The following is a 27,975-nucleotide window of genomic DNA, read 5'->3' as shown; positions in this document are numbered from 1 at the left end:
AGTGCAACGAGCCAGACCGAAGACGAAGATGGTAACAACGGCAACGAGTCGATCCCTCCCCTCTTTCCGCACCTCAGCACCATCGCGTTCATCGATGTTGACTTCGCTGCGCCCGAGGGAACGAGCACCTCGTTGCACCCCGACGTGCGTATTCCAATGAGCGCGCTCTTACAGTACCAGGTCACGGACGCAAGATACGGCTTCGACCTCGCGGCATTCCGCAAGTGTATCCGGATCCGACGCGCGCAGGGCGCATCTGAACTCGTCCGCGTGGAGTTCGAGGACTGCCGTGGGGCGAGTGTGCCCCAGCTCGCGGTTCTAATCGAGGAGGGCGTGGAGGTTTGGTGGAACCGTAAACGGGTGTGTAGTTAGATTCGGAATATCATATGATTTTACTTCTTGTTTGTCATGTCCCGGCTGCGTACTTTCTAGTGCTATCAGAACTGACTGGGACTAATCTCTTGGGCTTATGCACATTATGCCATTCTCATGCCTTATAGTTAGCGAGGGCGTCTAAGGCTTGAAGCCACTTAGTGTCGCCGATAGATCTCACTGGGGACTCGGATCATGTACTAATGTAGTGCTACATATGCAGTACAGTATCATTGACAGGAACTGTCTGCTTTTTACTATCACCATCCTCTTACACGACATCCCTCACAAAAACATACTGCACTCGTTCCTTCCGCTCGATACACGAATCGGCGCGGCGCATGGATACGCGACACGTCGATGCGAGGGGCGATTCGGACGTATTGAATGAGCTGTACGTTTCCTCCTCGATTATCTAAACTCTGCATGTGTATATGCTCACGTACGCGGCATAGAACGAGACAGCGAATATTAGCAGAAGCACGCTCGCACGAGCAAGAATCCTTGCGACTCCGGAGCCTTCTCAACACGCACGCGCATGTTAACCGCACCTTCCCCCCAGAGATCTCAGTGTCTGTCATCTTCGTTCATTATGCCACCATTTTTCAGCAAAGGCAATTTGCTCGTTTCTCAGGGACGCCATATTACGAACCTGGCAAGTACCTACACAAGCAAATCTACACCTGGCTCAAAGTGGCGCACGTATGTCGGCACTGGCGCGAGGTCGCACTGCAGTGCGCCCACCTCTGGAGCTTCCTCGTGATCGACGAGCGAGTGCCGGGAGATGTCCTCAGGACGTTTCTCATGCGCTCGCAGGGCATGCCCCTCACCGTCATCGCGCATGCAGTACACCAAGATCGGCACTGCGGTATGTGCGTGCGCGCCGAGGACGCCTTCGCTAATCTGGATGCGGGAGCCGTAGTCCTGGAAGAAGCCGTCAAACGGGCCACGAAGCTGAAGCTCTACCTATGGGGTGTCAATTATGCCGTCTTTTGGAATCGTCTAACGGGGCCCGCAAGCAAGCTCACATCATTACACATCGAAGCGGTAGGAGAGGACAAATACGAAAACTATCTGCACCCACGCGCGCCGCCCGTGGTCATCCCTAAAGAACTTTTCAACGAGCACCGGCCACCCTTGCGCTTTCTCTCCTTCACTGCAATCGGGATGGGGTGGTCCAACGTGCTAATGTGCGCCTCCGTACGCAAGCTCACTATCACGTCTTGTATGATGTACAGCGACCTAGGGACATCGGCTAATCTCGGGGACCTGCTCGGCGCCCTCCGCCGCATGCCCAACGTAGAAGTGTTCGCCATCGACGCTATATCCCTGCCCGAGTCGGACGTCGTCCACTACAATCCTGTCGACCTCCCGCGTCTCCAGCAAATCCGTGTACCTTTCGCGCGGCGGAGCAGCCTGAACCTGGCGTTGCATCTTCGCCTCCCACCCGATGCTATGATTTACTTCACCGGGAGGGAAGCCCAGGCACACAGCCCCGATTTTATGACTCAGTACACCGAGGGCATCCCGCATCTCATGGGTGGCTTGCAGACTTACGCGATGGCGTATGACGATGACCACAGAGCCGAAAACTGCCAGGTCTGGGCGAGAGCACCGCAGCCTCTGGCGCCTTCACCATCGCCCGATGCCTCCGCAGCTGCCTCTGCCGGTGCGAACTCGGATCCTACATGGGACGCGATCTCAGCAACGCGACCCCGGCTCCGCTTCGACTGCACCATGGGGAGCAATATCTTCAAAGCGCTCATGGCCGGCCTCGACACGCAACACGTCCGCGTGCTCTCCTTCGCGCAGCACGTCGTGGGCAGGCGCGACTGGCTCGACGCCTTCGCATCCTTGACCGCGGTCCACACACTGCGCATGCAGGGCGAAGTCGCGCTCGGCATCGGCGCGGGGCTCGCCCGCTGGAAACGCCCTGCCCACATGGGCCAGGTCGTCGGCCCCAATGGGCGCGCACGCCGCTGCCCGAATGACTACGACGGCTTCGGCGAGCTGCTCGACGACAGCAGCGCCAACGCGTGCGTGCAGAATGGGTACACCCCTGGGCCGCTGCCCTTTCCCCATCTACGTACGCTGTGCATCGCAAACGCGGACTTTCCGCTCGAGCAGCGAACGCGCGAGCGCGGATATGTGTGGCGTAGGCGGGTCAGGGGGTTCGATGAGCCGTACGGCGTCGACGTTGCGGGACTGGTGAAGGGCCTGCGTGTTCGTGCGGAGCGCGGTGCTGCGCAGGTCACGCGCATTGACCTCGAGGAGTGTCAGTGCTGGGAGCGGCAGCGGCTTGCGCCGCTCGTTGGCGCGGTGAACGAAGTGTGGTGGAATGGGAGGCGATTGGCATGGGACGACCTCGGCGAGCAGATAACTGCGCCAGTGAGGAAGATGTCCCGTGTAAGGGTGATCGCACCTCGCTATCGCACCACGTGGGGCAGCGAGGACGACGACTAAGCACTGAGGGCGATTTACGGTGTGGACGTGCTCTGCGTTGGATGGCGAATATGATTTCTTTGTTAAATGTCATGAATTTCCTGCGGACAGAACGTCTAGGCGCCCACTGCACAGTCGAGACGCGTCAGGCCTAGGACGTGTCGAGCCCAATTTAATCGCCGCGGCGGTGTGCGACCACGGGCAGTACTATACTGCCAGCGATGGCTAATTCAGACCACCTTCCATCGTGAACACGCGCACCATTGTACCACCACGGTACCACAAATCTACGCTTGTGTCATCGGACTGGAAGACAGCGCTAGCATGCCGGCACGTCTGTACAACAACGAGATTATCGACGTACTCGATTCCGATACAGAGTAATGCACCTTTTCACGTTTTGATCCTGATACTCATCGTGCTTTTTTCCAGACTTCAGAGAAGCTTAAAACAGGATATCATAGCTCATGATCGTAAAGCCACCCAGCTACGGTCTGAGTACAACTCTCTCCTGCCGATCGCGAGGATACCCCCGGAAGTTCTCCTGGAGGTCTTTCTCTTCCAAGTAGCGATGGTCCACGAAGACGCAACCTCACATCCGCCTGAAGACGACCTCGCCTACCAGTGTCACAGCCCGTATTACAGATGGATGAACGTCTCTCAGGTCTGTGGCCGCTGGCGCGAAATCGCGCTGAACTGCACCTCGCTCTGGACTTGGCTCGCCCTGGATCAACGCGCGTGCTGGGAATTTCCCAAGATGATCGTTGAACGCTCTCGAGGCTTTCCACTGGACGTCATGATCAGCATCACCAACCCGTATAACCATTGCTCCCCGTGCATGGATACGGAAGACCACTTTCACAGGGCGGGCCTTGCCCTGGACCTGCTGGCGGAGCTCGTCCCTTGCACCCGAGAGTTGGTCCTTTTCGTGGACAAGGAAGAGCCGGACCGCACGTGGGACTCGCTCACTCAACCAGCAGAGCTCCTCGAGTACCTCCGGCTCGAGGCGCACGATTACCTCCGATTCTCGATGAATGCCACGGGTCCCGCAAATGCAGCTCTACCAACCGTGTTGTTCGCCTCCAAGACCCCGCGTCTTCACTCGCTCGCAGTCGTCGGGTTCGATTTCGAGTTGAACAGCTCCCTCCTGCAGCCTGGACTACGCCACCTAGAGATCACGGCGTGCCTATGCGGAACGTTGGGGCAGCAGTCCAATCTCGGGGACTTCTTGGTCGCGTTGCGTGCGCTGCCCCATCTGGAGACCCTCAAGCTGGACTGGTCTGTGAAAGCACTCGCAGTAGACTCTTTCGAGCCCGTCCATCTCCGTCGACTCAAGCTGCTGCACCTTGCCGCCGACGCCATCCCCTCCCAATTCATTCTCAACCATCTCCGCCTCCCGCGCAACGCGACGGTGCGATACGAATCCCCGAATACGAACCTAACGCTCCAGCATTTCGAGGTGCTCGGACAACTCTCCGCGTCTTTGCTCGACGGGACCACGCCTCGCGCAGTGTGGTTTGGGCCGACCTGGCCTAGCCCTAAACGCGAGCCGCTACCATATCCGAACGCCTCCTGTCGCGTTTGGGTCGCAGACAAGCGTGCCTCGATCGCTGGTACTCCCCTGGAGTCGCCTTGGACCACTTTTCCCTCTCCTCAACCTCGGCTGATCGTAGACAGTCACATCCCCATGATAGTAGACCCCATGGTACCCAGTGCCCTGCGCGGTCTGGATTTCTCTGTCGTGCACACGATCTGTCTCGAGGACTTCGCGGTCGGGAACAAGTGGGCGCGCGTGTTCGGGAAAGCGCAGGGCGTGACGAGCCTACGAGTGCTTGGGGAAGCCGCCTTTGGTCTGCCTGCTGCGCTCGCCCGTGGGGTTCCGGAGGATATCGCGCCGTGGGACCAGGGTGGATTGGTCGCAAACGAGTGGCATTGGGTGGACTTTGCCGACGATACCCAGGAAATGCTCTTAGACGAAACGGAACAGCATCCGGCCGCATTCTCGGGCGCAGGCGAGGACGTAGCCATGGCTGATGCAGAGGAGACTCAGGGCGCGGCGCATGGTCTCGATGGCGGCGGCGAGGACTCTATCCCTCCCCTCTTCCCGCGCCTCGGCACGATTGTGTTCGTTGGCGTAAACTTCGCCGCGCCCTCGAGCACAAACGCGCACCCGGACGTGCACATTCCAGTGAGCGTCCGCATGGAATACCAGGCCAAGGGCGCGAAGTACGGCTTCAACCTCGCGGCTTTCCTCAAGTGCCTTCGAATCCGACGTGCACAGGGCGCGTCTGACCTTGTTCGCGTGGAGTTTGAAGACTGCCGCGGGGCGGATGTGTCCCAGCTGATGTCTCTTACTCAGGTGGGTGGCATGGAGGTGTGGTGGGATCGAGAACGCTTGAATGGGTAGTCCCTGTAGTACCGCGAACAGTATCAGCGACCTCTCCTGCATATACTTTTACATGCATTTCTTCTAATAAAGTACCAAGGCGCGTTGTGTTCGTGTGTGCACTGGCCGGAAACGCGTTCAGCACCCTCATCCAGTATTTATACGTACATAGTGTTGTTTTGCTCCTGCATATATGCGGTCTTTCGGTCTCGTGGCACTTTTTTGAACTATCTCCCATCCTCTCCAGATGAAAATCATCTTATATGGTAAACACTGCAGCTTTCGACATGAATACAGAGGACAGCACCGTAAACAACGTGGTATTGTAGCCAGACTTAGGGGTGCTCATTGACCGCCGAGGTGATAGGCTATGGTATGAAGCAAAGCGAAACACATTACAGCGATTGAACCCTCTAGTACTCGCCCGCCTCCTCCTCGGCGTCGCCGGAGTCGGTGCCGACCTCCTGGTAGTCGCGCTCGAGAGCCGCGAGATCCTCACGGGCCTCGGAGAACTCACCCTATACAGGCATACATTAGCGACGCTACTCTTCTTATGACTGCAGATCACTTACCTCCTCCATACCCTCACCGACGTACCAGTGAACGAAGGCACGCTTGGAGTACAGAAGATCGAACTTGTAGTCTATAGAGAACATCAGAAGATGCCCAGATTCGTTATGGCGTACGAAACCTACCCAGACGCGACCACGCCGCGGAGATGGCAGTCGTGCTAGATAACATTCATGAGCAGAGTAGCATATAAGGAGCATAATAATACTCACTTCGAGAGCATGCAAAGGCTGCGAGTGGTCTTGGCAAGGTCACCGCCAGGAACGCACGCAGCGGCCTCGTTACAGATGCCGAGCTAATGATAATCGGTTAGTCGACCCATTTTATGAGAATTCAGGCCGGGCGCCTACCTTGAAGCCGGTCAAGCACCAGTCGACGAACTGGATCGTCTTCTTCGTCTTGATGCTCGCGACGGCAGCGGAGGTGTCCTTGGGGACAACATCGCCACGGTAGAGCAGGCAGCACGCCATGTACTTGCCCTCGCGGGGGTCGCACTTGACCATCTGGTTGCCGGGCTCGAAGCATGAGAACGTCATCTCAGACACCGAGTTCTGCTCGTGGTGAGCCTTGTCGGCCGAGAGAAGGGGCGCATACGAAGCGACGGGGAAATGAATACGGGGGAAGGGCACCAAGTTGGTCTGGAACTCGTTCAAGTCGACGTTGAGGGAGCCGTCGAAGCGGAGCGACGCGGTGACCGAGGACACGACCTGCGCGATCAGGCGGTTCAGGTTCGTGAAGCCGGGCTGCGAGACGTTGAGCCTGTTCTTGCAAATATCGAAGATCGCCTCGTTGTCGACCTATAAGCGCCTGAGTCAGATGCATTCCAGGCGCGGTGGCAATAACGAGGCGCGTACCATGAACGAGCAGTCGGAGTGCTCGAGAGTCGTGTGAGTCGTCAGCACGGAGTTGTACGGCTCGACGATGGAGCTCGACAGCTGGGGCGCGGGGTACACGCAGAACTCGAGCTTAGACTTCTTGCCGTAGTCGTTGGCCAGGCGCTCCATGAGGAGAGCACCGAAACCAGAGCCAGTTCCACCGCCGAACGAGTGGAAAACGAAGAAGCCCTGGAGACCGTTACAGTTGTCCGCCAGACGGCGGATTTTGTCCATGACGGGGTCAATGAGCTCCTTGCCGACAGTGTAGTGGCCGCGAGCGTCTGTGAGACGCGACAATTTAGAGTGGGTGACGCGACGCGACTGCCAGCGCACTTACAGTTGTTGGCCGCATCCTCCTTTCCAGAAATCATCGTCTCAGGGTGGAACAGCGAGCGGTAGGGACCGGTCTTGACGTCGTCGATTGCACCAGGCTCAAGATCGACGTAGAGCGAACGCGGAACATACTTGCCCGAACCGGTCTCGGAGAAAAACGTCGAGAAACCGCTATCGCTATAGGTCTTCGAGTTCTCGGAGGGACGACCGTCGGGCTAGTGACGAGAACTATGAGCATGCTGGAGGGGATGTGGGGGGAAAATCGCGTACGTTCAACCCGTGCTCGAGCGTGTAAAGTTCCCCTGTGCCCTGTTCAGAGCCGACCTCTGACCGAACAGCGAGTAAGAGACTCACAACACGCGTTACCGATCTGAACACCGGCCTGCCCGACTTGGAGAGAGATAACTTCACGCATCTTGACTGAGACGGATGAGGGGAGGATGAGAGATCGGTGAGGGGAGGGTGGTGGTCAGCGACAAGTCGCGTCGTTGGTGATTGTGCTGCTCTTCGGGAATTCTCTCTCGCGTTCAACATCAGTCACACCGTCACTCTATCACCTCCGTCACTCGTCAATCTAGTCAATTTCCGCCTCCGTTCTTCCATCGGTACCGTCCCCCTCCGCATGCATTCCTCCCAGCCCAGTCTCCATGCATGCTAGAACTATTCCATTGTGCCGGCACTGCGGCCATCTCCAGGAATTACAAGAGGGAATATAAGGATGGTATGATTGCGTGCGCTCGTGTGCGAGCACAAGCGTGGTGGGGGATATCGAGTGTATGCGTAATGTCGTAATGCAAGGAGAACAGAACCAGCTACCGGATGACCGTGGACAGCGAAACAATAGCGAAAGAGAGCAGTACTATGGCGTCTAGTACTCGCCAACCTCCTCAGCGTCGGCCGAGTCAATGCCAACCTCCTCGTAGTCCTTCTCGAGGGCAGCGAGATCCTCGCGAGCCTCGGAGAACTCGCCCTCCTCCATGCCCTCACCGACGTACCAGTGGACGAAAGCACGCTTCGAGTAGAGGAGGTCGAACTTGTGGTCAAGACGACTCCACGCGGCCGAGATGGCGGTGGTGTTCGAGAGCATGCACAGGGAGCGAGTGACCTTGGCAAGGTCACCGCCGGGGATGTGCGCGGGAGGCTCGTTGCAGATACCGAGCTTGAAGCCGGTAGGGCACCAGTCGACGAACTGGATCGTGCGCTTCGTCTTGATCAGGCTGACGGCGGCGTTGGTGTCCTTGGGAACAACGTCGCCGCGGTAGAGCAAAGCGCAAGCCACTGTTACCTACGGTCAATCTCCGAACAGTGACTATATGCGCATAGTTTTCACTCACTGTACTTGCCCTCGCGGGGGTCGCACTTCACCATCTGGTTACCAGCCTCGAAGCACGAGAACGTCATGTCAATGACAGAGTTCTGCTCATGGTGGGCCTTCTCGGCCGAGATGATAGGCGCGAAGGTGGCGAGGGGGAAGTGGATACGAGGGAAGCTAAGAGGTCCTGAGTTGAGAGCGCTTCTTCAGTGCGCAGTGGGACAACACGTACGGAACAAGGTTGGTCTGGAACTCGTTCAAGTCAACGTTCAAGGAGCCATCGAAACGGAGGGACGCGGTGATCGAGGAGACGACCTGGGCGATGAGCCTGTTCAGGTTGGCGAAGCCGGGCGAGCTGATGTTCAAACGCTTCTTGCAGATGTCGTAAATGGCCTCGTTGTCAACCTGAAAGGAAAGTGAGTGAGTGGGCACTCATTATGAATAATTCGGCGTACCATGAAGGAGCAGTCGGAGTGCTCAAGTGTGGTGTGCGTGGTGAGAACGGAGTTGTAAGGCTCAACAATGGAGTTCGCCATCGTCGGCGCAGGGTACACGCTGAACTCCAGCTTGGACTTCTTGCCATAGTCGGTGGAGAGGCGCTCAAGAACGAGAGCGCCGAACCCAGAGCCGGTTCCACCGCCAAACGAGTGGAACACAAAGAAGCCCTGGAGCCCATTGCAGTTGTCGGACAGACGGCGAATCTTGTCCATGACGAGGTCGATCTGCTCCTTGCCCACCGTGTAGTGGCCACGGGCGTCTGCGGTACGCGTCAGACAAAGGCATCTAGCCGAGCAACGTGTGCCACTCACAGTTGCTAGCAGCATCTTCCTTGCCCGTCACGAGAGTCTCCGGGTGGAAGAGACTCCTGTAGGTACCATTCCGAACCTCGTCGATGACATTGGGCTCGAGATCGACGTAAAGCGACCGAGGCACGTGCTTGCCAGAGGAGGTCTCCGAGAAGAAGGTGCTGAAGCCATCATCGTGGTGGGAGGGCGAGGTATCGATAAGACGACCATCGGGCTAACGACATCGTCAATGCCGTATTCCTCCAAGCGCTACTGCGATGTGCACTCACACCAAGACCGTGTTCAACGGTGTAAAGTTCCCCTGCAAACACATCCGATTATTCGTCAATCACATCGTACACAAACGCGCGCGGAAACACAAGAATTTGAGATGACGCGTCAATTGCACCCACGGATGCGGATGGCACTCGGAATGTGGGGTAAATGGGAATGCCAACTCACAGCAGGCGTTACCGATCTGGACACCGGCCTGACCAACGTGTACGGAGATGACTTCACGCATCTTTTCAAGGAGACGGGGAGAACTTCATAGGATACATGTCAACGTCCTGTGCGCCGTCCAACGCGTCCAGAGCCACTCACAGCGGTTATTTGGGCGAGCAAGGAAGAGGTCGGGAAAGACGGCGCGCGCAAAGGGCGAGGACGCGGGTTAAGAAAGGCAAGATTGGTGCTGACTTAGCAGTTCCCACGCGCCAGACAGGGCTGTGGTCCGTGCGCAGCCCTTCACTTCATACCGTGACGGCCATGCACAAGCCGCGTTGCAGCCATCGAGAGCGAGGCTCGAGCTTCGCGAACGCATGTTGCATGCAGGCTTCCGCGCCGAGGATGATGGAGAAAACGCGGTGATGGGAGGTGCGAAGGATTGGTAGTTATATACGTTGTCGCGTTTATTTGATCGTCGATCTGTGTACCCGCAGTAAACTTGACAACGGCCTGTCTATGTGTGATGTCTACCACTAACTGAATCTAATGTGCTGCCGAGACGCGTGTATGTGCAAGTGCATGGGCCTTGAGGCTGAGGGGCGCTGTCGTGTGTGTAGAGAAATCGGAGTGAAGTGGTATAATGATATGTGCGATGCCGAAAACCCAAGAAAAACCCAGGAGCCTCATAATCAAGACGCGCTCTGCGACATCGAAGGCCCGGATGCCGACCTGCTCGCTCCGCTGATCTTCTCACTGGTAGAGCGCAGCGCGGAGGAGGCATGCTTCTTGCCGCGCTCCACTTTCTTCGTGCTCTTCCGCATGAACAGTCTAGTTGCCCCAATGTCAGGAAGGCGAGATCGATAGTAAACAAACAAACACACTCGACAAGTGATTGCCACATGCGCAGCCCGTGCATGGCAATGAACTGCGTATGGACTTGCTGCTCGGAGGCAGACTGTTGAGGTGGTTTGACGGGATGGTCGTGCGGGTCGAAGGCCGCGCGCACTGCGTCTGAGGTCCTGAGCTTGGGGACCGTGCGATGAGTAGCAGGGGCGTTGTGGTAAATGGACTTCTTCAGAAGCGCAATCGCCTCGGCCTAAGGAATCTAATTTCAGTGTCCGCCGTCCGTCGAGCTCGTGTTCACGTACCGTGTCTCGTCGTCCTGCGATGGCGGTCGGTGGAGGGTTTTCGCCCTTCAGGTCAAGCGGTCCTACCACCAAAGGTCAAGACACGTTAAGTAACAGTACGAAGATCTCACACTCACCCCAGCGTCTGTCGGATTGAACCTCGCCAACCGATCTTGAGGACGCCGTCTCAGCAAGAGAGTGCCTCGATGGTTGTGGACGAAGTTCAGCATGATCCAGGCCTTGCTCCTTGGCGTGCTCCAGCAGCTTTGCCGCCTTGGCCTCATAGCGTTTCCGCTTACGAATGGCGCGTTCTGCAGACCGCTTGTACTTCTTGTCCCAAGCCTCCTGTCCACTAAGCCATCGCCGCACGGGGGCTTCCTTGATAAGCCCAATCTCGTTCGGCTTCAGATGGAGTGCTGGGATCTCCTCAGGGGGCTCCATCGGACGAACATTGCCTAAGACGTCTACCCGCTCCCTGATCATGTACACGGCGGAAATGTCCTGCACGAATATGAGCAACGCTACAAGGTCACACTGTGTTTCCTACCTCCTGAATGCTGCCTTCATGAGCGGTAGCAGACGAGGACTCTCCGCTCCCGCTTTGAACGTGAAGCCTGTCCGTCTTCCCCTCTTCGACTTCTTTCTTCGCAACAGCCTCATTGGAGCGGTACATCCTAACGTCGGATTCGCCGCTACCACTGTCCCTGCTCGTGTTCCTGAAAGGTCCGCGAGGTCTCTTAGGGGACGTTTTAGTCGATGAGCTTTTGGGGGAAGAGAGATGGGGAGGTCCGACTTTCTCGGTTTCCATATCGGATATTTCGGACGGCGGTCTGTGTAGCTCAGGGAAGGGATTGCGGGACAGATGGTCGTCGGAGTTGTCGACGACGTGCTTGATGAACTGTGCTATGGACCTGTATGCGTATTTTGCCTACCGCATGGCATGAGCGAGCATTCCTTCACTCTTGGATGGGTAGTTTACCGGTTCGGTGAACGTGAACACAGTCAAGACATGGCACATATCTGATCATATGCCAATCAAGCGGGCATTATGTTAGCCATCAGCGGAAAGCACGTACCGTCAAACACTTGGAGATGGACCTGACGGTGATAGTTAAGCATAGCGGTAAATCGCAAAGGTACGGGTGTAAGGCTACCTTAGTCGGCGTCTGGAATTTCTCCGCGTTCTCTTTCTGACGGCGCCCCTCTTTAAGGACCCCACGACGTGTGGGATAATCCTTGGGATGGGCTGCCTTGTGAGCCATATAGATGATCTCGTCCCTGAGACATTCGCCATCTCCTGCAATGATATAGAGGGGACAGAGATTGCCCAGAGATGACTGCAACACGGGCGATACCAGAGGATGAGAAAGTTGCCTGTAGGTACATGTCAGCACACGTCATTTTTGCGGGAGCATATACGAACTCTGTTGTAGCGTAAAGCTGGATCTGCGCACGCAGCTCCAAAGGGACGGCGTTAGGGTCCTCCATCAACACCTTCGGCGGCTTCGGCTCCCAGAACTCCTCAGCAAGGTCATGGTTAGGGTCCTGGTCCTCGTGCTTTTCGGAATCGCCTGTCGGTGTTTGGCAGTCCCCCTCAGCCTGTTTGGGCTGTGAATTAGGTGCTTCACCGTCCCCTACGTTCTCCATCTCCTTCTGCGACATGACGTCCTCCGGCTTATCCTGTATGTCAGCCGCATGGACTTCCTCGCCCTTCTCAGCGCTCTGCTCCAATCGTTGCCCGACCTGGTCCGCGACGCGGTCGTTGTCCGGCTTCAAGTTGTCGGCGTGCCCAGGTTGAGGCGGAGGGTTACTCCTTGTTTGTATCGCGCGCGCGTACCCCCCTTCCGATGTCGGATGGACAGGCCATAGCGTGGACGGCTTGTGGATGAAACCATGGGGAGGGATAATGTCCTATTGGAGAGATTCCTGTGTCAGCTCGCGAAGTGAACAACTTAGGATCGTCTCAACTGTGGCGCTGTTGGTCATCACGCTAGGAAAGCTATGGGTGAGGTCGACCCAGGGGCTGATGAGAACCGCTCCTGCGGGCTGTGGAATGCCGAGATCGCGAAGAATGGTCAGGACAGTCAAGCAAAGCGCCGCGCCCGCAGAGTCGCCGGCGATCACAATCCTCGAGGGATGAACAGGTTCGTGCACAGCTCCCGGCGGTGGGTTCGTCAAGTAGAAGTCTGCATCTCAGTGAGTGTCTCTTCTGAGCGTTGTCAGGTTTCAGACGCACAGGCCGCAAGAACATCTTGCAGGGGGCACGGCCATGGGTACTGAGGCGCTTTCCTAACAATCTCCTGTTACAGGCTGCGTGGACTGGTTCGCAAGTCCGAGCTCACCGATAGTTGACCGTGAAGGCGCGACCCTTCATCTTTCGAGCTGTGCCCAAACATATCAACATCTATACGGATCACATAAACGATGTGAATGTATCGTTTCTCACCATACCGGATCACCTGGTAGCGATGAGTGTCTGCACAAGGGTCAATTCGGAGACTTGACTGACGCTAGCACGTACTCACTGATAGACCCCCAGAAATACGCGCCTGTTATGCATCAGTCAAAGTAGGTTTCTTATGACGAAATCACAACCTCGACCTACCGCCATGGACATATAACTAAATGGACGGTGTCGTGAGACTCGGCGTAAGTTACGGGAATGTTCACTTACCATGACCCTGTCCAAATGTTCCATGCGTTTTATGGTCTTCTCGTCGTCGGTGAGTCCCTTCTCTCGTTCGGAGTTTCCGTCTTGCAGATAGGCGTTCTCTGTAACCCACTCGCCGTCAATCCACTCCATGCCGCGGATCTGCCACCACCTCTCGCCGCCGACGACATGCTTGAGGTCCTCCGGTCCGAACCACTCAATGAGAGCGTCCGCAGCTTTGTTGCAAGAGGATAGTGGAATCCTGACCGGCGCCACGGCGCACCAGAACGGTGCCGGCACGTGGGTGTTCGTACTGGACATGAGGTTAGCTCACGGAGAACGCGTTGATGAATGAGGTGCTCACAAGGTCTGCAGAGACTCGACGGTGTTCTTCGTTCCCATTTCTATGAACGCTTTGACGATGTGGAAAGCCCTGGTCGAGCGTGAATAATTTGCCTTCTAATTTGATGATGTGCAAGCCTCACTCGTCGTATAAAATGTCGTCCAACCCTTCCACAGTTGCATCGCCGTCCTTAAACTTGGCACCTTTGCGTTTCGCATGTTTGATGAAGGTCTTTATCACCACTATAACACGGCGAGTCATATGTTGCACCAAAGTACGAATGCGCTTCAATGCGCACCTGGAGTGATGTGGAGCGCCGCCGAGGTCGTGGTAACGGGCATGAGTGTGTATTATAACGAGCGTAGAAGAGATTGTAGGATGTGTGGATAGGCTGTCCAAGAAACGAGCGGCAGGGTGTATGCGTCGACGTCGTGGAAGACGACGGACGAGAGGAAGGGAGTGTGAATCGGGCGTCAGCCACCAACGCGTGCGGCGTACGCGATCGTGGAGCGCATGTCAAAAGTGTAGCAATCACGTGGGCATGACACAATGTCCGCAGTCCGAGATTCTCGGCATAGCGGCACAGGCTCAGGCTTGCACACAGTCTGCACACAGTGGTGGTGAAATACGAGGGCATTCCGTCAAGGAATGTCAGAGGTGGAATTACGGGTACGACAGAGAGCGGGGGTCGGGGGAATACGAGCAGTGTAGAGTATTAGTAGCAGACGAGTCGGGGAAGCGAGCGTGGCTTGGTGCTACAACAGACAACAAAACGAGAGACCTGGGTAGTAGCAGCAACAGGATAATGGAAAGCAAGAGGACCGTATCCCAACATCTAGGTGGTATATGTGCATCGGTGTTCAGCTCCTTCAAGAGGGCAATATAGAGTGGCCGTGTGTATCGCCTTGCACGGGGTTCCTGGTTTTGGCCGCTACTGACGGGCGCCCTGGGCCTGCTGGCCTTGGAGGAAGCGATCGATCTTCTGGCGCCAGCGGACGTAGATCCCTTCGCTCGGGGACGGATTGTACTGGCACAGCGCGAAGAGGACGAGTTGTTCCTGATGGAACGGTCAGAACTGCGCGGGCACTATTCGTGATCGCACCGCAGCGTACCTGGAAGCCCGGGATGATCCACACCTGTTCACGCGCTGGAAAAATTGTCAGATCGGCGCGGAATGAGCAGATCGCGGGCGGCAAGCTACCTCGGCGAACGATCTCCATAGCCTCGCTGGCTTCGATGCGGCGAGAGTACATCACTACGTCAAGCGAACACCGTCAGCGTCGGAACAGCGGCATGAGCGTTGCAGAGCCTCCTCACAGTATGCGGCGACGACCGTGGCGCTTCGCGAGAGGCCCTGGACGCAGTGCACGAGCACTACGCCGCCAGCGTTGATGGCCTCGTGGATGAAGCGGCACGCGACGGGCATGTGGATGAGTAGGTCGGCATAGTCGACGTCCTCGACGCGGATGCGCAGGTGGCGGATGCCCGAGGCGGGGTTGTCGGCGGGGATGGGCTCGGAGCCCACGGAGACTATGTGCGTGATACGCCTGTCAGCGAGCGTCCTGGGAGAGATGGCAGCGTCGATCCTGCGAAAGCACGGAGGGGGTTCTGTTAGAAAAGGGAGCTGTCAAGAGAGCAGTGCCACCGACTTACGTGCCCAGGTAGAGCTTCCCGTCTATGACGGCGTTGATGTTCCTCCAGACCATGCTTGGCTTTGACCGCTGCGAATTGCGCTGCGGGCTTGAAGGGGGCTTCTGTCACCGAAGCCGAGGTCGATGGGCATGGTCCGTCGGAGGCTGGTGGATTATGTATGAAGCCGCGACCCGGAGGGGCGCAGGCGGGACCGCCGGGTCGTGCATTGGGGCGCACTCGCGGTGAAGCCCACGGCCGGAAACTCGATAGGCGTCATGGCAGTTGCTGAGAGCAGGGCGATGAAGCGCGCACAGCCTTAGACGCATCCCAGCCGCCGACGGGCGCGCACGTGAGCGCGACGCGTCCGAAGCGCCCCACGTGTTGCCGCTGCCCGACCCAACGTCATGCTCTGCCAGTCCTCTGCCACACCTGCCACCGTCCGCCGTCGCTCGCAGAAGCTGCTTGCGCTGAAGCTGTAGCATGCAGTGTCGCCGCCTGTCGCAACATCCCTCTCCAGCTCACCTCCGGGGCCTCATGTTCTGCTAGACGACCCCTCGTCCCTCGACGTTCAGCACCACGTTCCCAGCTGGCCCGCATGGACACCCGGCGAATTCCCCTACCTCCTTCCTCCGGCAGAGTATGACTGATTCCGATCACAATTAGGCGTACACGGAATAATGACTCTTACGTCGAATGTCTGCCGAGGAACCATCGCGCTCTTGTCAGAATCTGCCAAACTCGAGCGAGTCTCAGCACGATCTCGAGATGCATCTCAGATACCTTGCGCATCCGCAGGAACCCGTCGCGTCTACTTCTCCAAACCCCGTGAGGCGATGTGCAATTGAATGAGGTCGCAGCCCTGAGACTTGTCCTCGGTATGTCAGGACGCCACCAGGAGATCGTTCAAGTGGAGCTCCCCAGCTCGACTTCCCAAGATCTCGGCGATACGGCGAACACTCCTCTTGTTCCCAACGCGACGCGCTACGGAGTTCACGCTACTTCCTCCACCAGTGCGCACTCGCCGCTCCGATCCCTCTCCGTAGCAGCCTCATGTTACGAACTATCGCTGAATCCGTGACTCGACGCCCGCACCCCCCTCTTCCCCCCGCGGAAGATAAACACCTCCGTCTGCTTATTGTGTCGTACCACATACCAGCACGGCTTTATGGGCACTTGGCGCGAGACGCGAGAGCTGCAGGCACGCGAGAGTGCGAGGCTGTAGCGGGGCGGTGACGCCTTCTCGAACCTAGTTACCTTTTTTGGTAACAGACGCTGTACACATTTCCGGTGGCACATCCTCCGGGTATGTCGAGGAGCCTACCGCGCCATATGGTGTTGGTCCCTCCTCTACGCGTCGACCTGACACGAGGGACTAACGCAGCTAGCAGACACCGGGTTTTTGCAATCGGTCAGTTCGCGGACGCGTCAGGGCATGATCGATGAAGTACAGTAGACTCGGTACATGACACGCGCGACCGCCACATACAGTTCACTGCTACATGTTGCATTACATCCCCGGATAAGTTACAGTACATTTCAGACGGACAGCATCCGGTGTAGGAAGACATTGAGTACGAGAGCACGAATACAATGCATGACAGTGGGCGCGAACCCCCCTCAATCACCGATATAGTGGCGCGAGAAGAGGTCGTTTTGGATCCAGAGAACCTGCCAGCGACACGTGGTGAGATACACGAGCAAGACGGTTCCGCGGGAGCGGTAGGCGAACGTACCTTATTGATCGCAGCCACCGCCTCGATCTTCTCCGACGCAGGACACTTGTCCTCCGGAATCTGGAGGATAGCCGAGTGAAGCACCGTTTGGATCCACCCCAGCATCAACGCGATATCGCGGTCTGCCGCGTTCGAGTACAGGGTCAGTCGTCGGCATGAGCACACGGAACTGCGGGGGTCTCACATGGTACGTTCAGCGGGGCGATCCCCATCGTGCGTTGATGCTTGAATGGCGAAGCACCAGTGTGCATGATGCCAACCTTGTCCATGTACGCCCATGTCTTGCCATTCGAGTAATCCGACGTGAGCACGCGGCGCGCCCACGCTTTCATGAACACCTGAAACGAGCATGAATACAAGGCCCTGTCGTCTGAAATATGCATTCCGTACCTTCCGGAAGACGATCTGGGCGCTGTCCAAACTTAGCTCCTCCAGCGTTTGTGGGAGGGGCCCGTCGAAGCCCTGTCATTGTAACACACTGAGCACCGGGGCCATTACGGGTACACAGCAGCGCATTCACGTACCTGATTCCGTGTCATGAACACCTTCTTCGTGATGTCAAACTCAAAGAGTTTCGCATACATCCCGTCGACCATGGCCGGGATGGCATCGTGCACGGACGGCGCAATCTTGCTGATGAGGTCCGCGTCGCGGGAGGTGAAGCCGAGGAAGTCCGTCAGGTAGGCGATGCGGTCTTCGAGCGACGTCTTGATGAGAAGCGGGTCGACCTCTTGTGTGAACACCGGGCAGGAACTTTGGCCGCCGTAGTCCGTGTGCGAAGATGAGGAGTGCAATGGCGTTTGGGACGTTTCCGTCGCGGTCGGCGAGTGTGAGGAGCTCGGAACGGGGCTGCTGGAGGACTTCTCCGACATATTACTCCTGGGGAAGGGGCAGACGAGAGGTTCCGTAGTGTCCAGTGTCAGGCCAGAGAAATGGTTCTCCATAATCGAAGCCCCTGTGGCTGGAGTACTCAGAGCGGTATATCGGGATGGGCGAAGGCTGATGGCACGGTGCTGGAAGAGACTCGAAGGGCGATATGGCCGCTGCAGCGAGCTGCGACGGCCTTATGAAGGGTCTCGAGCAGGACCATGGCTCGGGACGGACAGGGTCAGAGCGTACGGCAGGATGGCAACGCGCAGGAGCAGACCGCGCGAGCGAGTCGAGAACGTCGCAAAGGTCAGCGGATCGGTCGACCTGGCCGCCAGGCGAGCGCGCGAGAGCGGTCGAGGCGTGCCTTTGTGGCGTCAAATTGGCCCCATCTCCCGCTTTCACGTGGCAAATCTGCCTTTTCCGGCGCGTCGGCGTTCGTTCCTCTGCCCGCCCAGCAGGTGCTGCCATGATGAGACAGTCGCCCCGCGGCATGGAAGGCTACCCAGACCTCGATGTCTATGTTGCGGGACGCTACGAAGGAGGCACAAAGTCGGATTAGCAGGTCCCTCAGCTTGATAATCGTGCAGATATCTTTGGATAGGGCAATCATAGTGGCGGATGTGAACGCGCGGGGATATAGGGGTTCGAAACTTGCGAAAGTCGTCGTCTTATCTCATCGATGCGTCGGCGTACTGTCAGAGATGTGTCAAGCTTGCAAGCCCGATCTTTGCAGGGGTGGTCGTGCTGAGAATATACCTGTATCAATCGTCATAACAATTGCCACACATCTGCTATAAAAGCTCACATCGCTGGGAATTGTGCATGAAACATTTCGTCAGTGGACGACATGTGGCCGCCGACGCGCTGCACATACACGTAAGTACTTCGCCGTCGGACGTCGAGTTGTGGAGAAGATTGCGACCCCAGTTCACGCGTTGTGGACGCAAGACGCGTGGGCAGACGCGGAGATGTGTTTGGCGCGTGTAACCCAAACTCACGTGCATCGTGACGCTCGCGTGTACAAACAAAGTGTCCTCCCCGATCCGGCGAACGATGACCTCGACGCTTCTCGAGTCCCCGCACAAAACACCGGATACCCAGGGCCTGCGGTTCTCTCATCTCTCGACCCAGAACCACACCGTGACCACCATCATCCTGGTTAGGCGCCGGTCCATTCCTGCTCTACTCACCCGCCTGCTCTCACTAATCCTCGGGGCCCTTGCTCGCCTCGTCTCAGAATGGAGCCTCGGGCCTCCTCAGCGGAGGCTCGGAGCCCAACCCAGCATGCTCAGACGCCGCCTCCACGCCTATTTCGCAAGCGACTCCGCTCTCCCAACGACTCGCTCACTTCGCCATCCGATGCTCATCTAGCGGTCCGGCCGCGCACCTCTGCGACTGACGGCTCCTCCCCGGTGCTGGACTGGTATTTGGCGGACGACGAGGTGTTCGACGGGCAGCCCCCAGGGGCCGACCCGGACGCGGACACGTCGCCACGTCGCGAGCGCTCCCCCGGCGCCTCTCCTAGCCCGGCGCGTCCGACCTCTTCTCCTAGCCCGGCGCGTCCGACCCCCTCTCCTAGCCCGGCGTGTCCGACCCCCTCTGATCTCGAACCTCCGCCCGCTCTCTCTGAAGATGCCCAGAACTTCGCTCCCATCGCCCTTCAGGTCGCTGCTCTGCTGACCAATGTCACGAATACTCTCCGCAAGCACCGCGCCCTCACACAGCGACTGTCCAAGGACGAGGCCTGGCTTACCTGGTCCTCTGTTAATGCGGCACTGGACGGGCTCAACTCCACCGTGCTGAACCTCTACGGCGAGTACGACCATGTTCGCGGCCTCCTAGTGCGCTTTGGCGACGACCTTGCCAAGGTCGAGCAAGTCACCGGCACCATCTGTCCGCCGAGCCCGCGCGCGGCGCACCTCCCGCCATTCGATGATTCCCCTGCAGTCTCCGCCTCGGCGCCACCAGCTGGCCTCGAGTCGTCCGTCTGGCGGCCCGATCCTCTCCCTCGCGATCCGTCCCCCATTCCTTCTCCTCGCGCACCGTCTCCCGTCCCTCCTCGTCGAACGCTCCTTGAGCGCATCGACCTGCAGGCCGAATCTCCCTCGCCTCCTGGACGCTCAGCTCCGGCGCACGTCGACGCGGATGGCGACCTGTGGATGTCGGGTGACCAGCCCACCGGAGAGTGTGGTGTCATGGATGAGGGCTACGCCCAGGTCAGTCGCCCGACACGCTCGTCATCCCCTGCCCACCCCACCCTCGCCGACCGCCTCCGTTCCCCGTCGGTGTCTTCTCGCCCGGCATCCCGCGCCTCGACGGAGGCATCAGCTGCCCCGTCCCGCGGCCGTTCGGCTGGTCAGCAGGGGCCCACTAAGAAACCACCGGTCAACTGGCAGCGCACGGTCTACGTTGTGTTTTCCGAACCCCGCCCCCTCCCCGACGACCGCCTCGATCCGGGTGTCCTGCAGGACAATCTGTCCGCTGGCTTCGAGCGGTCACACGACCTGCAGCAGTACCGGGTAGACACGATTAGGTGGTCCTCGTCCGGCAACCTCACGATCATCCTCAACCAGCCGCCCACCGAAGCCGCTGTATCCTTCCTCCACTCTCGCGTCACCGCCCTGCACCCCCACATTCCGCGCGAGACCGTAGACACGCGCCCCTATCAGCACCGGGTCTCACTCGGCTTCAGGCGTGCCCCGTGTGTCGAACGCCGCTCCGCCTCCCTCGTCCCTCTCTCTCCGCGCGAGGCGGCTGCCCCCTTGTTCGCTGTTGACGAATGGAAACCTTATCTTGACGATCGCTACACCAAGTTTAGATGGGGCAGGGTGGTGGAGGGCGAGACCTCCCGCCTCCTAGTGGTTGAGTTCGTTGACAACGAGAACTACACAGTGAGCGAGCGTCTGTGCAAGGTCTCTGTCGCGCTTCGCCCCAACTCCTCTCCCATCACCCCCATTGTTTTGACCAACCGTCCTACGCTCCCCCTTTGCGGCACCTGCTTCTCCTGGGGGCACTACGACCGGAGCTGCTCTGCGTCGACCGACACCTGCCCGCGTTGCGGCGGCAACCACGAGGCCGCCATGCACCACCTTGCAGCGCTCTGCTGCCGTGACCGCCCTGACAAGGATATTGTCCGGTGTGCGCACCCGCCCGTGTGTCGGAACTGCCATGGGTCCCACTACGCCAACGACCATAGCTGCGAGTTCTACCGGCACCGCAGCGACTGGGAGTGGTTCCGCTCTCGTGTCCCCTCCATCGCCCGTCAATACGCCTCCCTTGCCGCATACGGCGCGGAAGACCCGGCTCAGGCCGGCGCGCCCCGTGCATCATCGCGCGTACGTTTCGGCCGCACAACCACACAAGTGTTCCACGCTAACCTGCCCCCTCAGACCGTTACCGATGCGAGGCCACCCTCGGCCCGCGGAGGAAGTAGGGGTAGGAAAGGCGGTGGCAACAGCGGCCGATCGTAGTACACATGCGCACTTCCCTTCATGTAGTCTTCCAGAACGTGAATCATTCCCCACAACATACACATCTCCTCCTTGAGCAGTGCGCGGCGCGCGACGTCGACGTAGTCTGTATTCAGGAGCCGTGGTACGGGCCCATTCGCCCTATCCCCTCTGCTTCGCCTGCAGGCCCTGCCGAGCGCACCGACGACAATATGCTGTATGGCACGCAGCTCCACCCAGCGTGGACGCTTGTCGAGCCCCGAAAGGATGCACGTGTCGTGTGCCATGTCAGCCGCAAGCTCTCCAACGCTGTCCTCTCCCTCGACCCCAATGTCTCCCACCGTGACTGCATGATTCTCCTCCTACGCCTTGACCCCACTCTCGACCCTCTTGCTATCCTGAACATCTACAACGATGCCCAAAACCATGCCATTGAATACCTCACTGATAATGCTCAACGGCTGCCTGTTATTGACGTTGCAGGTGGCGACTACAACACTCACTCGCGCGTGTGGGACCCCGACTACCCGCCGGATTCCGCGGCGCGTTCGGGCGAGGTCTTGGAGCTGCACGCTCATCTCGGCCTTCGCTTGCTCTCACCTCCTGGCATCCACACCCATTTCCCACACCGTCACGCCCTTCGCCCCACTGTCATCGACCTCATTTGGGTACCCAACGACCGTCCACACCAGCTCTACACAATCGAAGTTGCTGCGGACGAGCGTGGACTCTCGGACCATGCGGTTATCCATGTCGAAATCCCGGCGCCTCTCTGGTCTCTCGACGGCGCACCTGGAATCCCGCCAAAGTCAGAAGAAGAACAGGAGTTCGTTGCGGATGTCTGTGCGGCAGTTCAGCAACGTCTCCCTCCCGAATTCCCCCTCCATAACGAGCACGACCTCCGCTCAGCAGTGGACACTCTGTTCGACTGCATCTCAAGCGCCTGGACGGCTCACGCTACCCCTCTCCGCATCTGCGACAAGTCTCGTCAGTGGTGGGATGAAGCCTGCTCGGCTGCTCGCGACGACTTGAAGCGTGCACGACGGCGCCTCGAGTTCGTCCGCCTCCACTCACCGCGCCTGGCCCCAGCAGCAAGTGCGTCGGTGCGGCGCGCATTCCGTGTTCTCAAGTCCACAATCCGCACCCGCCGCCGGACACATCTAGACGAGCGGATTCAGTTCGTAGCAGAGAAGCAGCGCCGCGTGTGGAACCTCATGGGGTGGGTCGGCCCGCGTGCCATGCCGATGTATCGAGCATTAGTGCACAACGGTCAACCACTGCAGTCTCTTCCGAGTCTCTGGGACGCGCTGGATTCCACCTTTCACGCTGCTGCTGCCCGCCCTGTCGACAACACCATTGTCAACGAGCTCAAACCTCTCCCTGTCCGCGAGTGCCTCCCAATTGCACGAGCAGAGATCACTGATGCCCTCCGCCATGTATCCACGACCTCCACACCTGGCTGGGACCACCTGCACTGGCGCCACCTCCGCATCCTCACCACTGATGAACACTTCCTCGACACTATCCACCGCCTCTATAACGCCATCCTGGAGCTCGGGGTGTGGCCAGATCAATTCAAGCGTGCGGTCTCAGTTGTCATCCCCAAGCCATACAAGGATGACTACTCCAAGATCAAGTCATATCGCCCCATTGTCTTGCTCAGCACACTCGGCAAACTCATGGAGAAGGTTCTCAGCGAACGCCTCCATTATGAGTGCCAGAAATTCGGCATTTTGCACCCTAATCAGTTTGGCGGCACCAAGGCACACAGCACCATCGACGCTGCGACATGCCTCGTCACTCATATCCGTGCGGGCTGGAAGAAGAATATCGTCACCTCGTGCCTCGCCTTCGACGTCGCTCAGTTCTTCCCCTCCATGAACCATGACCTTCTCTGTCGCATCATGGACCGCGTTGGCTTCTCCCCTATCCTCGTACGCTTCTTCCGCCACTATCTCACTGGCCGACAGTCTTGCTTCCGCTGGGGTCGTGCCTCGTCTCCCTGGTTTGATGTGCCCGAAGTCGGCGCGGGCCAGGGTTCTGCTTTGTCACCCGTCCTGACGAACCTCTACATTGCCCCCGCCCTCCATATCCTCTTCCCTGTCACCACAACTCAGTCTGACTCTGCGCTACAATTCTATGTCGATGACGGCCTCTGGATTGTCTCCACTCCCTCCATCGACTCCAACTGCACCATCCTCCGCATGCGCTACCAGGAGACTAAAACAACTCTAGCCCGGCTTGGTCTTCTGGTGGAGTCCGAGAAGGATGAGCTCATGCATTTTGTCCCCACTCGCCTTGCTGCATCCCAAAACCCACAGACCCCCCTCATTTTTGACGACAACTCCTCTCTGCAGCCCAGCGCTGTGTGGCGGTACCTCGGCATACGCCTCGACTCAAAACTGAACTTCCACGCTCATGTTTCATACTATGCGGAGCGCGCGGTGACCACGGTCAATGCGATGCTGATGCTCGGCAACTCCAACCGCGGGCTCACACCAATGCAGCGCCGCACACTGTACATCGCGTGTGTGCTCCCGCTCCTCACGTATGGCGTTGAAGTCTGGTATCGCTCGAAGGGCGTCAAGGGTCTCATGAAACCACTTGTGGCGGCTCAACACCGTGCGCTGCGATGGATCACCGGAGCATTCCGCACTACACCCATTGGCGCAATGCACTCCTTCGCCGGCATTCTCCCTCTCCACCTCCACTGTAAAAAACTGCAATACCGCTTCTTCCTCCGCTTTCACACACTTCCCTCGCACCATCCCCTCCGCGCATCATTCCCCAACATCTTCAAACGCTCCCCCAATGCCCCATACATACGTTTCCCTCCCCACCTAATCCGCCCTACTCCCGCAATCCCTCTCAGCGACGTCTTCGACCGCAAACGGCCATGGATCACCGAGGTGTTCAACCCGCTCGACGACGAGTGCCAGCCCGGCGCGCGTGTGCGCGATCTATATGCTGATCGCATCACGATGCACCTCGACCACCCTCCGAAGAGCGACAAGGATGCCCTCAACGTGTGGATCAACACCGACCTACTCCCGCGCATTCGGGCAGCACACCAGGACGAGGGCGCACTCGTGATCTTCACTGATGGCAGCTCGTATGTCACGTCGAGTGAGCGCGACGTGTGCGGGTCAGCGGCAGGCTACCGTGCGTACAACCGTGGGCAGCTCGTTCGGCCCCCGTACACGCTATACACGGGCAACGCTTTCTCCTTCGACTGCGAGCAAATCGCGCTGTCCCTCGCGATCGGCTTCGTCTGTCTCAAGTCGTACCGGCGGGTCCATATATTCAGCGATAGCGAAAATTCGCTCTCCAGCATCCTATCCCCGGACGGCGGCAAGATGGCACCCACAAACTCATGCCGAATGCTGCGCGAGTGGTTCGAACGCAGCCCCGACCACCACATCCAGTTCCACTACTGCCCCGCCCACTCAGACATCGAGGAGAACGAAGCCATCGATGCCGACGTCAAAGCCACGGCGCGCACGCACGTCCTGGACCTGCCGAACGACCGATACCGCGGCCGGCTCGCCACATCGTACGCCTATTCCAAGAGTGGCATCACCGAGGGCGTCCTGGGCGAGTGGGATGAGATGGCGAACACCAACCCAGCCAAGTACTGGGGCCGGACGCACCTGCGGCACCCGGCCTTCCGCCGCCTGACCCACACGAAGTCGTACCCGCTCAAGCGCCTCGGCGGACGCCCCACCCTTACAGCACGATTCATACGGTGCATTACGAACCACGCCCCGACAGGATGGTATCGAGACCGGTTCCGCACGCGGCTAAACGAACCCACGATGTGCACCCTCCACAGCGGACCGCCGGCGTACCACACGCGCGAACACGTCCTCTTCCACTGCGATCACTACACACGGAAGTTCCGGTACTCAAGCATCGAGGATCTGCTCGGATCCATGGACCCGTTTTATGACATCCAGCAATTCCTTGTCGACAATCCCACAGCTTTCTCCTTCGACGACGTCCCGGACGGTTAGGCCCATCATGCCACCCACGCCACCCCCACCCCTCCTTCCCCTCCTTCTCTATGCTTATGCCTATGCCCCCCGCCCTTCCCCTCTACACACTCCAGTCTCTATAAACTTCACGCGCTATGATTTCCGATTATAGAGCGGCTTCGCCGCAGTAGACTCGATATATGTTCGCGGGGACCATTAGAAAACCCGTATTAATCCTAGCGTAGACGGCTGTACAAGCACTACATGTTAAATAATAACCTAGATCCAAAAAAAAAAAAAAAGACCCAGAACCACACTCTCCGCCTGTCTGATATACCACACTCATGCCAAATATCGTAGAATGGGACTCGGTGCGTCATTTCCTATCTATAGCGATACCCGGAGCGCGCTGACTGACAGCCCTGTGTAATCAGGAAGAGGACGGACACCGTCGCCATCGCCGCAAGGCCTCCACGGTCCACGGATGGGTGACCAAGATGCGCGGGACGCTCTTGGGCAGCGAGAACACCCGCCGGCAGGGCCTGTACGAGATGAAGGAGGCCCGCGCGATACGGAGACACAAGCAGGAGCACCCCGAGGCGTACCGCACGCGCAACCGCAGCAACGGCGGCACCATACTCTGGATCTTCCCCAGGCGCAGTCGCCGCCGCCCTGAGCGCGAACACGACCACGGACACCGCTCGCACTCCCATGGACACGCCCACTCCAACTCTCACTCGCACGGCCACTCGCATTCGCATGGTGGGCACGCACACTCGAACTCGCGCTCCCATTCCCGCCGGCGCCGCCATCACGACGAGCCTAGGTACGACGACCGCTATCGTGAACGGCACTCGCGGCGGCACCCTTTCCTCCACTTCCACCACCGCGTCAGGCCGCACCATCATGGCGTCGGCACTTTCATCATGGGATGTTTATTGGGAAAACGAGACATGAGGGATAAGGGCAGATATCTCATGCGGCTCGCTCATAAGGAGAGACGCAGGGAGCGTCAGATGCGCAGGAGGGAGAGGCGGGACGAGGCGTATGCGATGAAGATGGACCGCACGTCGAACGGGCACACATGGTGGCACAGGTGAGGGTTTGCATCTGGACGAGTATTGGACGTGGAGGATATTATGTTTTATCTTATCTCGGAGGGCCGTATGTATGCTGGATCTCGTGTACTATACCTATGTCTGTGGCCCAGGATCTTCAGTTAGATGTCGTGCATACTGTAGCTTTGAAGGTGTTCATGCTGTTCGGTGACATACGAATAACAAGACAAAGTTGTGCATACACGGGGGCAGAGGGTCGATCGCTACGGTTAATCCAATTGTAAACATGAACACGATGCAAGAGCGTCGTGAAGTGTCTTCAGTCGTCGTCGCTTCCCTCTGCTTCACCGTCTTCGTGCACTGCATCCATATCAGCCGCTGGCTGCCCGACCGTTTTCTTCTTTTTCTTCTTTCGTTTGCGCTTCTTCTTCGGAGAGCCGACGTCCTGAGTGTCGTGTATTGGCGGAGGCCCTGAGAGGTTCAACAAAGGTCCAACCAGTAAGTCCTGGCGCACAGCAGGTTCGGCGGCATTGACGGGCGTGGTGGATTGCGCAGAAGGCAGCGCGTGCTCAGCATCGGTTTGGGGTTCTGTGGTTGTCGGATATCAATAACACGGATAAGTGTTCTGCGTCAGCAAGTACGTACCACGTAAAGATTTCTTAGCGGAAGCTGTATGCGATTTCGACGACGCAGAGGCCTCTGTCGGCTCCAGATCACTCGCGACATTCTTGTTCACAGGCACCGGGGACCCCGCCGTGTTATGTTGCGCTTGTGGGTTTCCGGGCTGCTGCGCCCCCTCGTGCCCCGCGCCAGCCTTGTGCTTCTTTTTCCTCTTCTTCTTCGACAGCGCGGGCAGCGCAGCGTCGTTCTCCGGGGATTTTGCTCCGCCAGCAGCAGCAGCCTGATCCGCCTCCGCCTCACCCATCTCGACATCCTCCCCTGCGAGCGGCTCCGCGGTCTGTCCCTTAGGCGTGGAACCCGCAGTGGCCGGGCCCGCCACAGGGTCCTTCTTCTTTTTCTTCTTCTTGCCGTCGCCCCGCGCCGCAAACGGGTCGACGCGCGCCTTCTTCGTGATCGCCCGCGCCCTGCTGTCCTCGTCCTCGTCGGACTCGGCGGTGCCACCGCCGGCGGTCTGGGCGCCCGTGCGCGCGGATCCCTCCTCGGCTTCGTCGCGCTCGCGCTTCTTGCCCTTGCCCGTGAGCTTGTTGCGCAGCTTCGCGGTCTCGCGGCCGAGCACGCCGGTCGCCTCGGGTGGGGCCGCGCCGACGCCGAGTCTGTGGATGAGCGTAAGTGTGGGCGGCACAGTATGAGAGAACGCGGAACAAGAACGAACCGCGCAGGCTTGCGCATATATTCTTCGAGGTCTTTGTCGTTTGTCCTAGAGGAGGACGAGGGGAGTTTTGTCTTGGACGACTTCATCCAGCCCGAGACGATGTTGTGCGTGAACGCCATGGACATGTCGATCTGCGCCTGCAGCGTCTCGAGGTCGTAGCCATCTTGCTCAGCGTCCGCCATTATCACGTCGAGCTTATTTGCTCAACCGCAGTTCGAAAGACGGCGCGCGGGGCGCGCTGTGAGTTACGACAAGGACGGAGTATGGGTGGCGGGAGCGTGAAGCGA

General features: G+C 58.5%; 11 protein-coding genes across 11 annotated transcripts; 5 read left to right on the top strand and 6 right to left on the bottom strand.

The window, feature by feature from the left end:
* Positions 1-3,138: 3,138 nt before the first annotated feature.
* TRAVEDRAFT_69844 (uncharacterized protein) lies at positions 3,139-5,221 on the top strand (the record flags this gene model as incomplete). The annotated part of the gene is made up of 2 exons (XM_008037258.1): positions 3,139-3,194; positions 3,247-5,221. 2 exons carry the CDS (start codon positions 3,139-3,141, stop codon positions 5,219-5,221), a joined length of 2,031 nt encoding a protein of 676 aa, XP_008035449.1.
* Positions 5,222-5,424: 203 nt separating this feature from the next.
* TRAVEDRAFT_69843 (alpha2 tubulin) lies at positions 5,425-7,451 on the bottom strand. Its single transcript, XM_008037257.1, has 9 exons — positions 7,333-7,451; positions 7,249-7,280; positions 6,983-7,193; positions 6,625-6,926; positions 6,121-6,567; positions 5,983-6,065; positions 5,896-5,930; positions 5,773-5,843; positions 5,425-5,718 (listed from the first exon to the last, which is right to left on the bottom strand). Exons 1-9 carry the CDS (start codon positions 7,391-7,393, stop codon positions 5,614-5,616), a joined length of 1,347 nt encoding a protein of 448 aa, XP_008035448.1. The 5' UTR covers positions 7,394-7,451; the 3' UTR covers positions 5,425-5,613.
* Positions 7,452-7,846: 395 nt separating this feature from the next.
* On the bottom strand, positions 7,847-9,598 carry TRAVEDRAFT_116814 (alpha1 tubulin; the record flags this gene model as incomplete). Its single annotated transcript, XM_008037256.1, has 7 exons — positions 7,847-8,256; positions 8,313-8,467; positions 8,523-8,695; positions 8,746-9,047; positions 9,100-9,310; positions 9,366-9,397; positions 9,538-9,598. 7 exons carry the CDS (start codon positions 9,596-9,598, stop codon positions 7,847-7,849), a joined length of 1,344 nt encoding a protein of 447 aa, XP_008035447.1.
* Positions 9,599-10,137: 539 nt separating this feature from the next.
* On the bottom strand, positions 10,138-13,980 carry TRAVEDRAFT_143344 (alpha/beta-hydrolase; the record flags this gene model as incomplete). The annotated part of the gene is made up of 18 exons (XM_008037255.1): positions 10,138-10,347; positions 10,401-10,615; positions 10,668-10,729; positions 10,784-11,147; positions 11,194-11,574; positions 11,626-11,666; positions 11,723-11,744; positions 11,801-12,020; positions 12,070-12,557; positions 12,615-12,832; positions 12,883-12,935; positions 12,989-13,028; positions 13,093-13,122; positions 13,172-13,195; positions 13,305-13,609; positions 13,661-13,729; positions 13,782-13,881; positions 13,938-13,980. 18 exons carry the CDS (start codon positions 13,978-13,980, stop codon positions 10,209-10,211), a joined length of 2,814 nt encoding a protein of 937 aa, XP_008035446.1. The 3' UTR covers positions 10,138-10,208.
* A 283-nt stretch (positions 13,981-14,263) lies between these two features.
* TRAVEDRAFT_56794 (phosphatases II) lies at positions 14,264-15,516 on the bottom strand. The gene is made up of 5 exons (XM_008036978.1): positions 15,293-15,516; positions 14,957-15,225; positions 14,841-14,894; positions 14,752-14,786; positions 14,264-14,696 (listed from the first exon to the last, which is right to left on the bottom strand). The coding sequence occupies exons 1-5, from the start codon at positions 15,343-15,345 to the stop codon at positions 14,571-14,573; spliced, it is 537 nt and encodes a 178-aa protein (XP_008035169.1). The 5' UTR covers positions 15,346-15,516; the 3' UTR covers positions 14,264-14,570.
* Positions 15,517-16,888: 1,372 nt separating this feature from the next.
* TRAVEDRAFT_116434 (uncharacterized protein) lies at positions 16,889-17,876 on the bottom strand (the record flags this gene model as incomplete). Its single annotated transcript, XM_008037254.1, has 5 exons — positions 16,889-16,939; positions 17,005-17,126; positions 17,189-17,342; positions 17,395-17,466; positions 17,529-17,876. 5 exons carry the CDS (start codon positions 17,874-17,876, stop codon positions 16,889-16,891), a joined length of 747 nt encoding a protein of 248 aa, XP_008035445.1.
* A 2,970-nt stretch (positions 17,877-20,846) lies between these two features.
* TRAVEDRAFT_86038 (uncharacterized protein) lies at positions 20,847-21,134 on the top strand (the record flags this gene model as incomplete). The annotated part of the gene is made up of 1 exon (XM_008037253.1): positions 20,847-21,134. A coding segment is annotated over one exon (288 nt), but the record flags the coding sequence as incomplete, so codon positions are not given.
* A 215-nt stretch (positions 21,135-21,349) lies between these two features.
* TRAVEDRAFT_115375 (uncharacterized protein) lies at positions 21,350-22,522 on the top strand (the record flags this gene model as incomplete). Its single annotated transcript, XM_008037252.1, has 2 exons — positions 21,350-22,358; positions 22,416-22,522. Coding segments are annotated over 2 exons (1,116 nt in total), but the record flags the coding sequence as incomplete, so codon positions are not given.
* Positions 22,523-22,870: 348 nt separating this feature from the next.
* On the top strand, positions 22,871-23,071 carry TRAVEDRAFT_81558 (RNA-directed DNA polymerase; the record flags this gene model as incomplete). Its single annotated transcript, XM_008037251.1, has 1 exon — positions 22,871-23,071. A coding segment is annotated over one exon (201 nt), but the record flags the coding sequence as incomplete, so codon positions are not given.
* A 2,570-nt stretch (positions 23,072-25,641) lies between these two features.
* On the top strand, positions 25,642-26,397 carry TRAVEDRAFT_18191 (uncharacterized protein; the record flags this gene model as incomplete). The annotated part of the gene is made up of 2 exons (XM_008036533.1): positions 25,642-25,668; positions 25,732-26,397. 2 exons carry the CDS (start codon positions 25,642-25,644, stop codon positions 26,395-26,397), a joined length of 693 nt encoding a protein of 230 aa, XP_008034724.1.
* A 151-nt stretch (positions 26,398-26,548) lies between these two features.
* Positions 26,549-27,870, bottom strand: TRAVEDRAFT_69838 (uncharacterized protein; the record flags this gene model as incomplete). The annotated part of the gene is made up of 3 exons (XM_008037250.1): positions 26,549-26,943; positions 27,001-27,629; positions 27,689-27,870. The coding sequence occupies 3 exons, from the start codon at positions 27,868-27,870 to the stop codon at positions 26,675-26,677; spliced, it is 1,080 nt and encodes a 359-aa protein (XP_008035441.1). The 3' UTR covers positions 26,549-26,674.
* Positions 27,871-27,975: the final 105 nt, after the last annotated feature.

Source organism: Trametes versicolor, assembly GCF_000271585.1.
Source record: "Trametes versicolor FP-101664 SS1 unplaced genomic scaffold TRAVEscaffold_3, whole genome shotgun sequence".
NCBI lineage: Eukaryota > Fungi > Basidiomycota > Agaricomycetes > Polyporales > Polyporaceae > Trametes > Trametes versicolor.
The sequence above is the reverse complement of the archived record's forward strand: the minus strand, read 5'-3'. Positions and strand labels throughout refer to the sequence as shown.